Source organism: Oryza glaberrima, chromosome 1, assembly GCF_000147395.1.
Source record: "Oryza glaberrima chromosome 1, OglaRS2, whole genome shotgun sequence".
Taxonomy (NCBI): Eukaryota; Viridiplantae; Streptophyta; class Magnoliopsida; order Poales; family Poaceae; genus Oryza; species Oryza glaberrima.
Window position 1 is genome coordinate 7,320,227 of NC_068326.1, and position 18,532 is coordinate 7,338,758.

The 18,532-nt window shown below is 44.9% G+C and overlaps 1 protein-coding gene across 1 annotated transcript; it reads right to left on the reverse strand.

Annotated features, from left to right (window-relative positions):
• Positions 1-4,461: 4,461 nt before the first annotated feature.
• LOC127759552 (uncharacterized) lies at positions 4,462-16,833 on the reverse strand. The gene is made up of 6 exons (XM_052283986.1): positions 16,792-16,833; positions 15,257-15,353; positions 14,780-14,970; positions 12,229-12,978; positions 11,770-11,922; positions 4,462-4,659 (listed from the first exon to the last, which is right to left on the reverse strand). Exons 1-6 carry the CDS (start codon positions 16,831-16,833, stop codon positions 4,462-4,464), a joined length of 1,431 nt encoding a protein of 476 aa, XP_052139946.1.
• Positions 16,834-18,532: the final 1,699 nt, after the last annotated feature.

Below are 18,532 nucleotides of genomic sequence, written 5' to 3' on the forward strand. Positions count from 1 at the left end.
ACTAGATGCCCGAATCTGTTCCCGTGGAAAATCTTAACCCGAGACGCACGGAGATGTTGGGGTCGTCCACGACCACGAGTATACCACGTACCATATACTGATTGTGAAACGAACTATATATACGTACGCTCCTGAAGTCCTGATCACTCCTAAATGAGCCTGAATGTATATATGTATAGATTGCAACGTACGCTACGCATACACAAGTCGATCGAGGATCCAATCGAAACAATGCGTCTTCGCTTCAAGACTACGGTCGACATCTCGCTGGCGGCGTCGATGGCCTACGCGGCCTTCGGCGCCGCGGTGGCCTACCCGGCCAGCGCTCCAGCGGCTCTGGCGCGCGCCTTCGCGCTCGGCTATGGCGCGCTCCTCTTCCTGCTCCCGTTCTCCGTCTACGCGCTCGAGTTCCTGCGGCCGCCGTACCCAATCGATCGCACGCCGCTGTCGATGATCACGTGCGCCACGGCCACCCCCGTCGCGCTATCCGTCGCCGTGCTGACGGTGCTCAACCAAGGAAGAGCCGGCGGCGATGTCGCCTTCGCCGCCTGCGTCGTCTGGATCGCCGACGTGGCCGCCGTCCTGTCCCTCGCGTGGTGCCTCACGCACGGTGGCACCATGGGCGTGGCTTTAAACAGGAGAGGACAGTACGGGGAAATCTGCAAAGTACAGGAGCGGATGAAAAAGTCCAACAACCATGCCGCCGTTGACGTCCGGTACGCGATCCGGGATGCCAAGATTCGCTTTGCGGTGGCCGTGTCGGCCGCGGTCGCGGTAGCTGGCGGCGTTGTGATCGGCGGCGTTTCATTCAAGGGTCTATCCTACGCCACCGTCTTCTTCGCGCTCCCTACGGGCCTCTTGTACTTCCGGGACACGTACGCTTATCCTACGGACCACATGCCGAAGCAGCTCGAGTGGTGCTACGTCTCGGTGCCTATGGCCGTCATGCTGTTGTCCCGCCTCATGTTGGCGGCACGGCAGGCAACCACGCTGGACATCAGGCTCGTCGCCGTCACCGCCGTCATGTTGGCAATAGACTTTACCGCAATTGGTTTTCTCGAATGGCACAGCAGGAGGGAGATGCCGAAGCCTCGTGGTACACGTGCGAGTGCGGCGGAGATCGTCACGTCGTTTGTGATGGTTTGCTTGCGGTATTGGTTGTATCTACACGTTTTCTACGTCATTGGCAACGGTTCTCAGAGATGGTTCAATTAATCAGCATATATACAGCGCTGATATATACAGCTTTTACCGCTGCGAGTTGCTTTCATTTAGACGGTAATAGTCCACTTATAATAACTATGTAACCCACACTTCTCCTTCTAATGTATGCGGACATTTACAGTCTCGAAGACTGTAAATAATACTCTTGCCACTTTCACGTAAAAAAACTATTAGTAACAAATAATGTAATAATGCTCTATTGCTTTTGTTTTAGAGACATTACCATTAGTCAACATTTTTTTAGAAGAAACTCTTAATCAGCATAGCGGTCGAGGAACCGAATTTTATTCAAATTGATCAAGTGATAGCAGAATCAACATTGCGACACGTATGTACTCCTACAGGTACACACGAAAGAGAACACGTCACGTTCCATGTAGCAACAATACTCATGGAGTCATGGTCATTGGATCAATTGATCAGTTAATTAATGCTTAGCAAATCATAAAGAGGAAGCAACCGGCCTTTGTCTTCGACGTGGATCCTTAATTAGACTGGCAAGAATTTACTTGAATCACTTGTGCTCACTAGAGGAAGGTCTTTTTTTCTGATCGTCAGAACCTTCAAGACAAGCAGAAATGATGCAAATGTGACACAAGGATAAAAGCTTCTAGGAAACTAGCATTTCAATTGAGATCGTTTACAAGTTTGTACTCTTAAAAGAAAATCACATATCCTTATATAAAAATGAGTAATTTTACAACCCTTGAGAAAATACCATGAGGTAAATTTTTTTTTTACCATCCTTGAGAAGATACTAGAGGTACTATATTTTTCTACTGTAAAACTAGAAAAGTGGCCCGCGCGTATGTGCGGGCACTTATATTATTCAAAGCTAAAAATTTTTATTGTTTGTTCAAAAATTTTGTATCATAGATTAAGGAAAAACTAAAGTTCGGATACTATTATTTTGTAATAATTTAAGGATTCTATTTTTCTTAAGGTATCTTAAAAATCCATTCACAAACTTTTGAGTAGAAGATGGATTAAGTACTTACGACTTTTGAATCATCTTTTTTTCTCGAGTAAATAATAAACTATTGCTTGTAATATGGCTACAAATGAAAAATGCGAGAGCAAAGATACTCAAAATTCTTGTGATTAAATCGTCTCATGAAGGCGCATGATATAATGAGAAAGGGAGGGAATTGTATACATGGTGAAAAAGAAGAAAGGGAAAAATAAAAATGTGGAGAGGAAGCGTAGGTACCCACGTATAGTAGGTGCGTACCGAAGGTGGAGAGGTGGGATCTCGTGGTATTTAGTTTGTCCTAAGATCAATTTAATCTAATGGCTTATAATATTGGACCCACCGATTTAAGTAAAATCTATAACTAATATAAATATTTGGATTTTTCCGGTCGTCACATCGCAGTAATCTCGGTATTTTTCGTCCATAACCCCTTTTTCTTCACCCCGCGCGGTTTTTTCGCCCCATAACCCTTTTTTTTCCGTCATAGCGTGATTTTTGTCCGTCACCACCCCATCCCCAAATCCTAGTCAGAATTCCATCATCACACAAATAGAATCCACATTGAGCACATCTTCTCTCCAAATCTCAAATCATCACAATCCAAATCAAACACAAAACCCCACTCCAAATCTAAATCGGAATCACCTTATCGGTGGTGGGCGTGGCATGTCACGAACTCACGGACGTTTGTTACGTGGCGGCGAGGCGAGGAGGAGACCGCCGTTTTTGATCGTGACAGGGCGGAGGCGGAACGGAGCAGCAAAGCGAGCGCGAAGAGAAAAGGTGAAATTCGTGGCGCCACTTTGCACCCCTCCTCCTTCCTCGGCGGGCAGGAAAACGACGCCACCCAACCGAAACGAAACGCTTCTGCTAACTGCTACGACCACGAGTTGTTACTGTAATATATCTGGCTATCTGATTGGTAATTCATCAAACGTTGTGTATTGTGTGGAGAACAATCACATAAAACGAAACACTCTTTAGCACATAATTAATTAATATTAATTTAAAACCTTAAAATGAAATACTATGGATGTATTTTTAAAAAAACACTCATAACTACTATAACTACTATGTAGGTTGTTTATAAAAACCGGCCCATTTGCTAGTTTTTAATAAGAACTGGTATATATAGAGATTTATAAGTGTCGGTTTTAACTTTTGTCTTTTGTAAGAGTCACATGGATAGAAAATGCTCTGTAAATGTCAGTTTTAAACGAATCGGCACCTATATGGGTGTCCCTCATTAGTGTTCCTGTATAATTTAACTCGCCAATACCATCGTATATACATGCACCGTATATAATAAGGAATTATACATTTTGGAGTACACTCATCAATTATCCCAATCCAATACACACCCAACTATTCTATATACGCACTAACCAAACATCGCCGACCCCACCAAGGGTAGGGCGTCGCTCGCCACAGAAGGCGTCATGGACTGTGACAGAGAGGGAGGGGGAGCGAGAGCAGCAGCGCTGCCGATGGGGGTGTGTGGGTGGAGGGAAAGCCGCTGATGGGGAAGAGGGAAGGGGTGGCGGTGAAGAAGGAGAGCAGGTGCGTAGCGGAGGAGTGATAGGCGGGCAGAGGAGAGAAGGCCAAGAAAAACGAGGAGATAAGGGTGACGGAAGGATCGAGGCACGTGGGGGTATGCCGCTCTCTGTTTTTTTACCTGTGTGCCACGCTCTCAGTTCGACAAAATAAAATTCCATAGGACCACAGTCCTTCGCTCATGCAAAGGACTCTTAGGCTTTGTTCTTCCCCATCTTTTCCAACTAACCTCTCTCGTGTTCCACGCGCACGTTTTTGCAAAAGGTTTCTATATGAAAGTTGCTTTAAAAAAATCATATCAGTCCTTTTTAAAAAATTAATAAATACCTAATCAATCATAAGAAAATGTGTCGTTCCATTTTACGTACACAGCACATCCTAAACACAGCCTTAGGTTGTGTTTTGCTCACACGCTTTACAAATTACTAAACGGTGTGTTTTTTGAAAAAAAAAAGAAGAAAGTTTTCTACACGAAAGTTGCTTTTTTTAAAAAATCATATTTATCTATTTTTTTAAAAAAATAATAAATACTAAATTAATTATAAGAAAATATGTCGCTCCGTTTTGCGCACGCGGGAGATGAGTTCCCAACCACACCTCCTCTCGACCACAGCATTAGCCTCTTGCGCAACACGTGTTAAGTTAGAATCTCAAAGCAAACATTTCTCCTTTTCTCTCATGTCCCCAAATCCTGTTAGTTGACACCGTGATTAGGCGTGAAGCGCGTGCGCCGGCGTCGGCAGCGGCAGCCGCATCAGCGCGAAGCTGCGTGCCTCCATTAATGGCGTGAGGAGCAGCAGCAGCAACCTAGCCGGCATGAGGTGAAGCTGCACCGCGACCACTGCATGGCTCGATCCGATGCATGCTTTCTGGCGTTCGCTACTCATGGCTGAGTACCGGGCATTTACCTGGCGTGGTGCAAAATTATTGATTGTGAGCTTGGAATTACATGATTAATTGCAAGTTTTTAGATGGAACATGGACATCATTCTCGCTGCTCTGATTCTTGTTCGGATCATCTTAACACGCACACATGTCACCAATACGAGACTATGAGTAAATATGCAAAGTATTTTTATCTGTCCTGATTATTGTTAGTTAATTTTACGATGAACTTACCTATTTTTAATACAGATTATTTTTAAATCACACAAGTTCATATCATACACGTACACGTGGAATAATTGTCCAAACAAAAAAGAAAACTTTTGTGATTATTATTATCATACTAGACTGTTTGAAAAATCGTTCAGTTAAATTTTATCCAACGTGACATTACTCGTGCAACGCACGGGTATTTTTCTAGTCAAGTAATAGATACTTTGCTTTTTTTCTTAGAATTTATAATATTTTCTCTAATTTATTAGAGCACCACGTGGCAGCTTGGGGGCATTTTAAGAAATTTTAATGGACTTACCACATGTGATTAGAATATTAACCATGTAATATATATGTATGGGATATATGCTAATATTCGTTCCAGCTTAGTCCATGTTTATATACATGTAGAGAGAAATTAATATGTTGCTAGTAAGCTATTAGAAGTCTAATCAATAGCAATTAATTTTGACATCTATTTACAATTGTTCATAGTAGCTCTTGCAGATTCATCTTATGATCTTGATTATGCGTTGATCACCAATTTACTGATCACCATGACTCGCATGAAAAAAAATATGTACTACTTAGGTTTAGGACAATTGAAATTGATGAATTATCTGATTTATGTGATAGCTATTTGAGATTATAAACGAATGAATTAACTTCAAAAAATTAAAAAAGTTGTTTAAAAAAGCACCATTTAGGAACTCGGAAAGCGTGGAGCGTGCAAACAAAAATCCAAAAGATGGAATCAGGAAAAAAAAAGACCTTAAAGTCCCTTATAACACTCTTGTACTAGTAAGAGTTCTATTGATATTTATTAATATTGTTCTTGCAACTGTATAAACAAATAATACAAAATCCAAATACGACATAACACAATACAATATAATTATTATGTAATCAACTCTGGGTTTCAGTTTAAATAGAGCTAAATGTTGGAAAAACTCAACCCACGGTGCTTAATTCTTCTCTCTCTACATCACACCTTTAATTTTCTTTTCATGTTATTAACAAAACTAACCATCTCCATATATGATTTGATATGTGGCAAAGCGGTAGCGCTGCAGTGGTCGTGATCACCTTAGATGCCTCAAACATGACGCTTTGTCACACGTGCGAAAGGCAAAGATGCAAACGTGCATTGTGCAGCGGGCCAAAAAAGAGAACTTTGGACACTTTATTTGTTAACAATAGATCCGATGATTTAAATAATGGGTCCACCGGTTCTAGTGTAAATGTAAATTAGTTAATATAGATTTTAAATTGTTAATTTAATGGGTACACAATATAATAAGTGTAGAGTTTATTTTAAAACCGTGCATTATTTGATAATAATAGTCCAAAGTAATAAAAAATAGATCCGATGATTTAAATAATGGGTCCATATGTTTAAGTGCACGTATAAATTTGTACACAATATAATTGTGTAAACTGTATTTTAAAATAGTGCATTATTTGAAAATAATAGTATAATAATGAGTACACCGGTTTAATTGAAAATTATCTTACATTATTGATTTAATGGGTAAACGTATAATAGTGTAAATTTTATTTTCAAAGATTGTAGAGCTAATTTAGTTACCTGTGTTTATAAAGAGTTATATGATTGTATATTCTTTGTTTGTAAAATTTTAAAAATATATATCAATTGTATAAATGGAAAATATAAGAAAAAAAAGGAAAAAAAACATGAAAGGAGCCGTACGTACTACATACCCATGTGAAAGAGGAGAGGTGGGACCCATAGTGGGACCCATAGTATTTTGCTTGTTTTATGATCAATTTCATCTAACAATGTATAATATTGGACCCATCAATTTAAGTGAAAATTAAGGGGTAGATGTTTTGTTTTTTTCTTACAATTTCTAGGGATTTCTCTAATTTATTAGAGCGCCACGTGGCAACTTGAAAGTGTTTGTAGGAAGTTTAATGGACTTTTAGTATATAATAGAAGATTTGATACCTCTAGGTACAGTCCGTAAAAAAGTACCTAAGGTACCTAAATTTTACACTAAAATTTTTGATACCTTGAAATACTTAGTATCTAGAGATATCAAATTTTACAGTAGAAAAATACAGTACCTCTAGTACGTACCTTCTCAAGGATGGTAAAAATTACCCTTATGTGCAATTCTACGGTCCTTGAGGAGGTACCATAAGGTACCAAAAGTTTAGTGTAAAATTTGGTACCTCATAATATCTAGTTATCAAGAGGTACCAAATTTACAATAGAAAAAATGGTACCTTATGTACCTCCTCAAGGACCGTAAAATTGCTCTCATCCAAACTAAACTCACAACAACTGCCTGTGATGGAGATGCCCATCTACCATGATAGAGTTACTCCTGGACCTAATAATCTGCCCTCCTGTGCATATAATGTAGTATCCTCCACTCAGGGTGAGTTGAGATGATGAGTTACCTATTTTAACCTCACAATACACCTTATTTTTTTAGTTCTTTATTGGCTTGATTTTGGCAGGATATAAACAATATGAGCACTGTAATATTGGTGCTGCTAACTTTGCTCATTCATTGGCTGATAAACCCAAGCAGATGCCTAAAAGATTAGCAAACACCATTTTTACCTCATGTGCATCAACTCTACCGAAATGTAGCCCTAGTATTGATGTACTGCATACTGGCCATATAAAAGAACATTTCTCAGGTGAGTTTACATCCCCTTTCTTATGTCTGAAACTGAGTTGAGCTGAAGTTATTTGGCATCATAAACACTATGGTCAAATTTGCCAGGTGATGCTGATGATACTAGAATTTTGAATGTCAAGAAGAATGAATGTTGACCACAAATAACTAGAATTTTGAATGAAGTATAGAAGAGTAAAATACACTGCTGGTACTTCAATTTAGACCGTGGTATCGTGCACATATAATCTTGTAAATTTCTCATCTAGGTATATATATGTAATTTTGGTGTTATGAATCACTTGAGATCCATAGCCCCTTTGGCAAGTCTCGCCCCATGACTTAGTTGTTCATGGTGGCAAACATTTTGCATTTAGCCCTCCTCTAAAACTAACAATGGTAACAAATTTGTATTTAGTCCTAAATGAGTAATTTACCCTAGTCTAATTTAAGAACCGGTCATATATTTCAATGAATAGGATGCTGTCACCCTATACTTATTTCTACAGAAGTTGACAGCCCATTTTTAAGTCGCGCCCTAATAAGGCTCTTCTGTGTTTCGTCAATGAATCTCCGTTTTATTGGGGGCAAGGATCGATGCTTGTTGACATTGTCGCATTCCATGCAGGGGTCCTTTCCAAGCAAGCAGATTCTCTTTAAGCACACGGCACGTTGAATTACAAGCCTTTAAGGCATCTCACAGTGCTAGACACGCAATGAGGGGCTTAGCCCAAAAAAGTGACCCAAAGACACTCAAGCCCACAGTGCAGTTATTTTTTTGAGTGACTGTTAACAGTAAAATTTGGCAAGTCCGGAGTAGTCATCGGCTTAGAGTCAGCATCGGCTTCGAAGTCCTGAGATTAGCCGATGAGAGTTGTCAAGTCGTCAGTTGTCGGATTCTTGCTATATTCGGTTAAGGAAATTGATCTACTAAAGGAAACTTATCCAGAAGAGACCGAGTTCAAAGAGAATGCGGCATGGCAAGTTATCTATTAATTAGGAATAGTTTGTTAGTTTCCTTTTATCATCAGGAAAGTGTGTTTAGTGTCCTATAAGGACTTTATCTTTTCCTTTTATCTTTAGGAAAGTTTCTTTCTTGTTCGATAAGGACTTGTATCAACCCATGGGTATAAATATATACACCCGGGGTCTATGTAATCTATCCTCACGATCAATATAATTCGGCGCATCGCCACCTTTTACCTTTTCTACTTTATTTTATCGTCCGGCGGGACTTGGCACCTGACGCGGGGCTGCATCGGTGTTCAATCTCCGGCTAAGGAGTAAGTCCAATGTTCCGCCGGCCCAGGCAATTGTATCGTCTACGTCGGCGTCGTTTAAGGCTTCATCAGTACATTCGACCTCTTGGATTACTCTGGTTTGGATGATATATTTGCCTACCTATTTATCATATGTCTCTGTTAATCTAGTCTTAGCATATCAATTTAGCTCTATCGGCTGCTTCTCGTTTTAGGGTTTCTGCCGGTATCGGCTAAATCGTGTTGCTAGGTTAGATTAGCTTAGACATCTACCACCCTGAAAACTCAGTCAACGGCTTGATTGTCTAGATATTATGTTTCTTTTCATACTTAGTGCTGCATCAGTTAAGTTTGATCTACTAAGTCATGCTTAGAACCATAATCTCTAGCCTGCTTCTTGATTGCCAATAAGGGTTTCATCAGGGTTTCAGCCGGTAAGTTATCTGGACGTTGCATCGGCTCATAAGGATTGCATATACATATAAGTTGGATTTAGCCGATGACAACAAAGGCTTCACTGTTTAATCTAATCTTGTGGATTTCATGACATCGGACCTCCAGCCGATGTATGCTCTAACGTTCAGATCAGTGCTTATTCTATCATATCAATGCTAGCCGATTGGTTTATACTGGACTATATTATTGTTATATTTTATTATCAGTAGCCGATTGTCTATATATCATTATTTACTAAAGTGTTAGAATCTACATTGGACGTATAGCCGATTGCTTAAACCCTATCGCTATCGGCTGGTATCGGCATCGGCTATTATCGGCTATCGACTGGAACTACTCCATCGGCTTGTCAGCCGATCGGCTATTTTGATCTACTATTTGCATATCTTGTCAGTTGCAGGATCAAACTGACTGGCACGCCCGCATCTCATCAACCTTTGGACCTGCACAGGAGCTAAGCAGATCTCCCAGGCCGGTGTGTTCGATTTTTTTCGTCAACAATGACCTAATGAGATGAAGCTACTGTTGAAGGATACAAAGTCCACAGTGGACGTACCCTAGCACATGGGGCACTGGCAGGCAAAGGAAATTAATTCCTCACCTACCCTTCCTTTCTCGCGACCCTTCTCTTTTTCTCAGCCGCACCGCCCCTTCTTCTTCTTCCTCCCACGCGCCGCGCCTCCTTCTCCTCGACCGCGCCGCCTCCTCCCCGTTGACCTCGCTGCCTCCTCCCCGTCGACCGCGCCGCCTCACTCGCGCCTTGCCGCGCCTCCTCCACTGCGGCGACCGCGAGCAGCGGCGGCCGAGGCCTCCTCCCACGTCCGTCTCCATCCACCACCGCCGCAGCTTATCCATGGCGGTGTTGGCGGCGGAGCGCGGCGTCTCTCCGGCCAAGGCGGTGGATCTGGCGGCCTCGGCGGTTGTCCGCGTGAGGCCCTGGAGCGGCGAGCGATTCGAGGCGGCGGTGAAGGGCTGTGGCCGAGAAGGAGGTGGAGATGGAGAAGGTGGCGGCGGTCCGGAGCGGGGCGGACTCCGTCGGCGGCGGCTGGCCTCGTCTAGTTCGACGCCAACGGCAACGGCCGGATCTCACGGCTCGAGAGCCTCGGCCACACAGCCACCGACGGCGACAGCTTCATCAGCCTCGATGAGTTCGCCGTCCTCAACGCCACCGCCAGCGGCGACGCTGCCGCCGTCAAGACGGTGGGAGCCGACGCGCCGATGCAGGGCGAATCCTGTGATGATTTTGCTTTCTTTTTCTTTTTCATCTTGTTGAATCCGATCTGTTCTTCTCTTCCAATTTTCAAGATTTTATTACTTCTCTATCAATCCGATCTGTGGCGGGAGAAAGAATGTTGTGGCGGGAGGGGATTTTGGGAGGGCGAATCAGGAATTTTGCTGCCGCGTGAGGGTATTTTGGGCGCTAGGCCACGCGAGCACGAGGCTGCGCCGCCCACAGCGCGTGTGACCCGCCTTTTCTCCTCGCTGCGTGCCCTCGTTTTGGCGAGGCTTTGCGTCGCTCAGTTAGGGGACGACAAACCTAGCTAAGAAGCGGGCGCTCGCTCCACGTCGGTGAAAAATCTGAGCTGGCGCAACTAGGTAACGCGCCAGCTCAGTACACTGTGAGAGGCCTAAGTATTGCATCACCCTCTTCTCAACCTCAAACCCTTTCATTTCCAGTAGGCTCAAATTATGGTGCTTGAAATCTGAAGTTTTCCGTGTGACGTTGGTCTTCTCAGCACCATACTCGCATTCGCATGCTTCACACGTATGCCGGCATAACTGCATTCAACAAATGATAGACGTTAGAAATATATTTACTTCACATATATACGCATCAATCATTTTAGATGAAATATAGTGACTCCATTTAACAGAAATTTCAAAAAAAAACACCCTCATTCCCTAAATATTCGACGCCGTTGACTTTTTTTTAATATGTTGACCGTTCGTCTTATTCAAAAACAAACTTTTGTGAAATATGTAAAACTATATGTATACATAAAAGTATATTTAACAATAAATTAAATGGTAGGAAAAGAATTAATAATTGCTTAAATTTTTTGAATAAGACGAATGGTTAAACATGTTTTAAAAAGTCAACGGCGTCAAACATTTTGGGATGGAGGGAGTATATATAAAGGTACTACCTCCATTTCATATTATAAGTCGTTTGTCTTTTTTTAATCAAATTTTGTTAAGTTTGATCAAGTTTATAGAAAAATTTACCAACATCTAAAACATCAAATTAGTTTTATCAAATCTATCATTGAATATATTTTGATAATATATATGTTTGTTTTGTGTTGAAAACACTATTATATTTTTCTATAAAATTAGTTAAAATTAAAAAAATAGATTAAGAATAAAGTTAAATGACTTATACTCCCTCCGTTTCACAATGTAAGTCATTCTAGCATTTTTCACATTCATATCGATCGATGTTATCTTTTTTGTGAAAAATGCTAGAATGTGAAAAATACTAGAATGACTTACATTATATTATGAAACGGAGAAAGTAATACTAAACCGAGAGAATATATATCAATCTACATACCGAAATATACATGCTGTTCAAGGAGGGCGCGGCGTCAAGTAAAAAAAGAGTCCAGTTCAGGTCGCATCCGTTGAAGATGTTGCGGAGATGCACGTTTCTCAGGTTACCGAATATAGGAGATAGCAATTTCGGGTCTTCCGGTTTAACCCAAATCTGCAATAATGAAAAAAAAAGGCAAATTAAATACAGCGAACGTCAACAGACTACTGAATTCAGAACATAGTTAATATTCAACAAATGAAAACCCAGCCTGTGACGTACCTTCTGACCACGGAAGTTCAGGTACGAAATCGACAAGCTTCTAGCGCCAGAAAGCCACTGGCTTAGAACGAACGGCTCATGCCAAAACAGGCACTCGGATCCGAACGCGATGTTATCAAGGCAAGGAACGTAGCCGAACCGCACCGGGGGGTTATCACCAATCCAAGTATCACAGTACACGCGCCGAAGCTTGGGCACCCGGATCAGATCCACCCTCCGGAAGTTGCAGTGGTGCAGCTTCAGGCACACGAGCTGCGAGCGCGGCGCGTCGATCTCGAGGACGGCGTCGTCGACCACGTCGCAGTGCCTCAGCTCGAGGAAACGCAGCCTCCCGCAGGTGTTGACGAGGGTCGGGATGTCGTCCGGTCCGCTCAAACAGTCGTCCACGGTGAGCCTCGTGAGCCACCTGAAAACCACGGGACACACTTGGAAGAAGGACCAGAAGCGTCGTCCCAGCGAGACCTTGTGCTCGTCGGTCAGGTCGGCGATGGCGATGTCGGCCTCCACGGTGAGGTCCAGTTCCTCCGTGCCGCCGCCACCGTCGATGGCGTGTCCGACGGCTCGGCCGATGGAGTGCAGGTAAGGGTCTCTCAAGAAGAATGCCAGGTCGATGCTCTTCTTGGTCACCCGCTGCGGCGTTGTGATCGTCGGCTCCAGGAGCCACCTCGCCGTGGCGTACGCCGCCATTGTCTGATCAACGGTGTAGCCGGCGGCGTTGTTGTGTCTTCCGCCGGCGCCGATGTCCGGCTGCGTGAAGTCACGGGCATGGAGTCTGATATCCGGAAGCATGTGCGGGAGGTGTCTCCATCTTCTCGAGAGGGCGCTGGCCCTGACAACGGAACGCAGGTCGTCGGCGAGACGTTGGAGTATTTCGAGCAAAATATCATCAGGGAGTGCGCTTAGCCTGTCCTCGCTAGTTACATGGCAAGAACGCGAAGAGGAATCCACCTCCATCAGGCCGGATTTTCTGGAGGACAGGATTGTGCAATACTGTAAATTAAAGTAAGCGACCGATCAATACTGGACGTACGCACACAATGGTCTTGCACCCTGGAATCAATATATATTTCTAACGCGATGGCTAATTCTTAGGAAAAGCGGATCGGATTTCCGTTTCCGACTCCGTGACTAGTCAGTTATAATTAACTAAGACGAGTCCGAGGTTCATATGGAGCACAGAGAAGTAGTACTAGTAGATTAATTTTTCGAGTGAAAAAAAATTGGTAACGGTGCCGCACTGAGCCGTTTGGATGGGGTGGTCCAACGTGAATTTTTTTTTTATTTTTTTATTAAAATATTTACAAAACTAGTCGCCCGCCGCCCTTGGGGAGGGCGGTTTTTAAAAATCGCCCTCCCAAAGAGCGATTTTCGGGACGTGGCAGATGACCGTTGGCTCATGCCTAACGGCCGGCTATAGGGGGCCTGCCATTTTTACAGGCGGCCCCCTTGCCGCCCTTAGGGAGGGCGGTTTAACACGGTGCGGGGGCCGCCTGCAAAAGGGCGGCCTGTCTTTTTTGCATGCGGCCCCTTGCCGCCCTTAGGGAGGGCGGTTTAACACTGTGCAGCAAGGGGGCCGCCTGCAAAATTCCGGGGGCCCTCGTCGCCCTTTTGCAAACGGCCCTCCGCACAGTGTTAAACCGCCCTCCCTAAGGGCGGTAAGGGGACCGCCTACAAAATGGCAGGCCCCCTATAGCCGGCCGTTAGGCATAAGCCAACGGTCGTCTGCCACATCACGAAAAGGCGGCAGGTGACTAGTTTTGTAAATTTTTGAAACACAAAATAGTTTTGTAAATATTTTAATAAAAAATTAAAAATAAAAACAAATCATCCAACGTGACTTGCAGCATATGCGGGCCGGCTGTGCCGTATTTGGCACCAATCCAGCCCATCCACAGGCCAGCGGTCCGGTGCCTAAAGACTTGATGAGGGCCGGCTGCCAGTCAGGGGTGGGTAGATCGGGTGGGGAAAATGTACATATGAGGTCCCTCATCTTATTACCGAATTACAAAATCGTACCTCAACCGGGAATATCTTAGATCCCTCGACTTACAAAACCGGATCACCCTGAGTTCTTAGGTGGTATTGATCCCGATTTTGTCCGACGTAACGGATGAGTTAGCGTGGGACCCACGTGTACCCCACATGTTAGGGTGACCACGTCATAACCCTCTCTCTTTCCTCTCTTCTCTCTCTCTCTTCTCCTTGTTTGGGCAGGCTACCTAACGGATGGGGAGGAGGTCGGCGGGACGAGACGGGAGAGGAGGAGGTCCGGCGGCTTGCGACGATGGCAAAAGGGGAGTTCCGCTGGAGCCCCGCGAGAGCTGACACGATGCGGAGATGGAGATGGGCGTCGTGGCAGTTGGCACGGAGGCGGTGGCTTTGGTGACCTCTAGGCCAACGAGGGCTTTGCGGATGGTGCCCGAGGTCCAAGACGGCTGGTGGTGGTACTCCCAGGGCGGAGGGTCGAGCCTTGATGAGCGTGGTAAAGCTCTAGCGTTCGCCACGAGGCGCGGTGGCCGACGAGAGAGGGCAACTGCCATGACCTGCCGTAGAGTGGAGGCGGAGGTAACCAACGATGTGCGATGCCCCGGCGGGGGGACTTGGCGGAATTGATGCGATAGAGCTGGAGGTGAACAGCAGGGGTGAGGTGGAGGAGGACGCCGCCGCCGTAGTGGAAGAGGTTGCGTATGGCTGGTTCGGCGTGGGCGCCGATGGTGACGGGGTGAGGACGGATTGGTTCACCACGTACCAGGGCCACGCTGTGCTGGCGCTCGTGAGGCTCTGGCAGAACTCCGTCGATTTCTCCGCCATCAAGACGGCGGGATCCTCCAAGCATGCGGCCTCTGCAACCACCGCCTTGACTGCTTGTCGTCGCCGTGTCACCCATCGCCAGCCGCCGGACCTCCTCCTCACCGACTTCCTCCCTACTCGCCGGCCGACCTGCCCATACGAGGAGAAGAGTGAGAGAGAGGAGGAAGGGAGAGAAGAGGGGAAAGAGAGAGAGAGGTTGATGACGTGGTCACCTTGACACGTGGAGCCCATGTGGATCCCATGCTAACTCAGCCACCCCGTCAGATAAAACCGGGGTCAATACCACCTAAGGACCTAGTGTAGCCCGGCTTTGTAAATTGAAGGTTCCCATATCTGGTTTTTTGGTTGAGGGATGATTTTGTAATTCGGGGACTACTTTGCCTACATGTGGTCCGTATGTCATGAGGGCACTAACCCATGTTGGCCCATGTGGGTTGACCCATATAGTGTTTGCCCCATAGTTCGTGCGCTGGGTTAGTGGGTAGCTGGGTCGACCTAGCCCATCTGCATTCCTAGGTTATACCGCCACGCTAACGAGTTGGCTACCGCGCCCAGAGAGCAAAGCAGTGATATAAGAAAGAGACCGAAGAAAGATAATAGATTTTGGAATGAACGATTTTGTTGCATCATATCAAGCCAACAGTTGAGCACTGTTGAGTGCATTATTAATCAGAGATCAACTAAGCTTGACTCCTATTCAGTCCAGCAACAGACATTTCAAGCATGCATTACAGGGAACCTCCAGCATCCATGTTCAGTTGTAGAAGTAAGTGGCTAATTGAATAGTGAACTGCTAAAAAGAGTAGAGCGATTTCTTGGCATTTCGCTGACAAGTTCACATCTATCGACTGTTTCTAGTGCGACGAGTGAATTGAAGATGAGTAATCTAGAGGAGTGGGAGCCTAGACCAGTTATATACACAAGGTATCGGATCATTGATTTTCAGTCTGACATCATTGAGCATCTAAATCCTATCGACTCTTTTGGATTTCATAGCCAAACCGTGGCACTTGCCGTTGGGGCGTTTCCTTTCTGCATTTTGAACATCGTCAGGCAGTTGCTCGAATAGATCTTCCTCCGCCTTGGGAACTACATAGAACAGATTAAGTGCAAGTAGTCACGAGCCTTGTTGTTGATTTACAAAAATAAGAAAAGAACTAAAATGGAACAAGTGCACACCTCGATGATATTTCAGCTGAATTGGTTCACTTTGACTTAGTACTTGAATCATGCCAACTGCACAAGTCAAAAGTTGTCATGCATCAGAACGTAGCACACAAGGTTAATAAAGCAAAACTAAACAGGTCAGCAGCTTAATACATGCAGAACATTGTTTGTAGAAATGTAGTATGTAGCCATGTACATGAACCAGAATAACTAATGAGCACATGTGAGAGGTAATTGGCAATTTGGCATATGTGTTGAACTGATTGAGATGTGCAGTCATGTTACTTATTCTTGCCTTCTTGTAATAGCTGAATCATTTTGATCGATCCAAGAATTGCTGACATGCAAGTCACATACTCACATGACAATAGTAGGAGCAATTAAGATGCACAACAACATAAAACACGGATAAGGAATTAAGAATGCATGAAACTGTGATACTAGATGAATCAGCAGACTAATACAGTACCATACATAGTTTAATTAACAAGGTTGTTGAAAGCTACAGAAACACACATTAATTAGGCAAACTAATTTTAATCTACACACATGCAAGCACCGAATAATGCAATGCTAGCATGACAGTAGCATCATCAATTCAGATTCACAGCAGCAAATGACGCATTAAAGGATTCATGAAAACGCCATACCAAATGAATTTGTAGATGTGTCATGTTGTTCTGTATTCAGAGGCTGGTTCAGCGGCCATGAATGAAAGAAGCAGGAGGGGTTGCAGTGTGTGGCATGAAGATTTGTGCACCTAATCATCCTTCTTGCTTTCACATCCACTGTGAATAGGTTCTTGCCGTGGACGAAGAAGAGCATCCCTGTATGCACAGGATGCACTGCCGCAACCATGAGGCTCTTCTTCCTTGTGATCCTGCTTACCCATCTCCTGCTCCAGATCTCCGAGAAGGGCAAATGGCACTCACAATCCTAGGTCGTGTGCTCCGGATCTGCCAGCACCCATACGCTGATGATCGGTACGCCAAGTCTGTTGTGAATCTGAATGTAACGAAGCTTCCCACCGCTGCTAGTAACGCAGCAATGCTTGATGAGTGAGAGCGGAATAAACTCAACGCAATGATTAGATTGATATCGGTGCGGAGTACATATAGGCGTGAGCCCCACCTTATCTACTCAACCGGTTTATAGAAACAGAACCGAGAGAGATATGGATAGGATCGGCACAAGGAAACCAACCATACACAAGATATATTCTAACACCCCCCCGCAGTCACAACGTCGGTGGAATGGACATTGAGACTGGACCGAAACTCGGTAAAAACAGAACTAGGTAGCCCCTTGGTGAAGATGTCGGCGTACTGTGAAGTGATAGGCACATGAATCACACGAACAGCTCCAGCAGCAACATGATCACGAACAAAGTGTAGGTCGATTTCAACATGCTTAGTCCGTTGGTGTTGTACTGGGTTGGTGGAGAGATAAACGGCGCTGACATTGTCACAATAGACCACTGTAGCTTTGGAGGGAGGGGAATGTAGCTCATGCAGGAGTTGGTGAAGCCAACAGGTTTCAGCCATGGCATTGGCCACGGTTCTATACTCTGCCTCAGCGCTGGAGCGGGATACGGTGTTCTGACACTTGGAAGACCAAGAGATGAGATTATCCCCAAGAAACACGACATAGCCTGAGGTGGACCTCCTCGTGTCGGGACAACCTGCCCAATCTGCCTTAGAATAGGCAACCAAATCAACTGCTCGAGATCGCTGAATGTGTAGTCCATGATCAAGAGTGCCATGAACATACCAAAGAATGCGCTTGAGAGCGGCAAGGTGCGGCTCCCGTGGGTCATGCATGTGCAGACAGACCTGCTGGACAGCATAGGAGATGTCAGGTCTGGTGAATGTGAGATATTGCAAGGCGCCTGCGAGACTCCGAAAGTCCATTGGGTCAGCAACTGGATCACCATCAACAGCAGAAAGCTTGGCATTTGTGTCTACCGGCGTGGAGCATGGCTTGCAATCTGACATATCAGCACGATCGAGAATATCCAGAATGTACTGGCGCTGACTGAGATACATACCAGCAGAGGTGCGGCAAACACTGATCCCCAAAAGGTGATGCAGAGTCCCAAGATCCTTCATGGAGAATTCGGCTTGAAGAGCAGCGATAGTCCAACGAAGGAGACTGTCAGATGAGGCGGTGAGCACAATATCATCAACATATAACAAAAGATAGACCACATCAGAGCCATGAGTGTAGATGAACAATGACGTGTCAGAGCGAGCCTCGGTGAATCCCAAGGTGAGCAAGAAGCTGGCAAACCGACTGTACCATGCGCGGGGTGTTTGCTTCAGACCGTACAAGGACTTGTTGAGGCGGCATACCATATCAGGCTTGGTGGGATCTGTGAAACCAGCAGGCTGAGAACAGTAGACTGTTTCCTGAAGAGTGCCATGAAGGAAGGCGTTCTTGACATCAAGCTGATGAACGGGCCAATCCTTGGAGACAGCAATACTGAGAACTGTGCGTACTGTGGCCGGTTTGACAGCCGGACTGA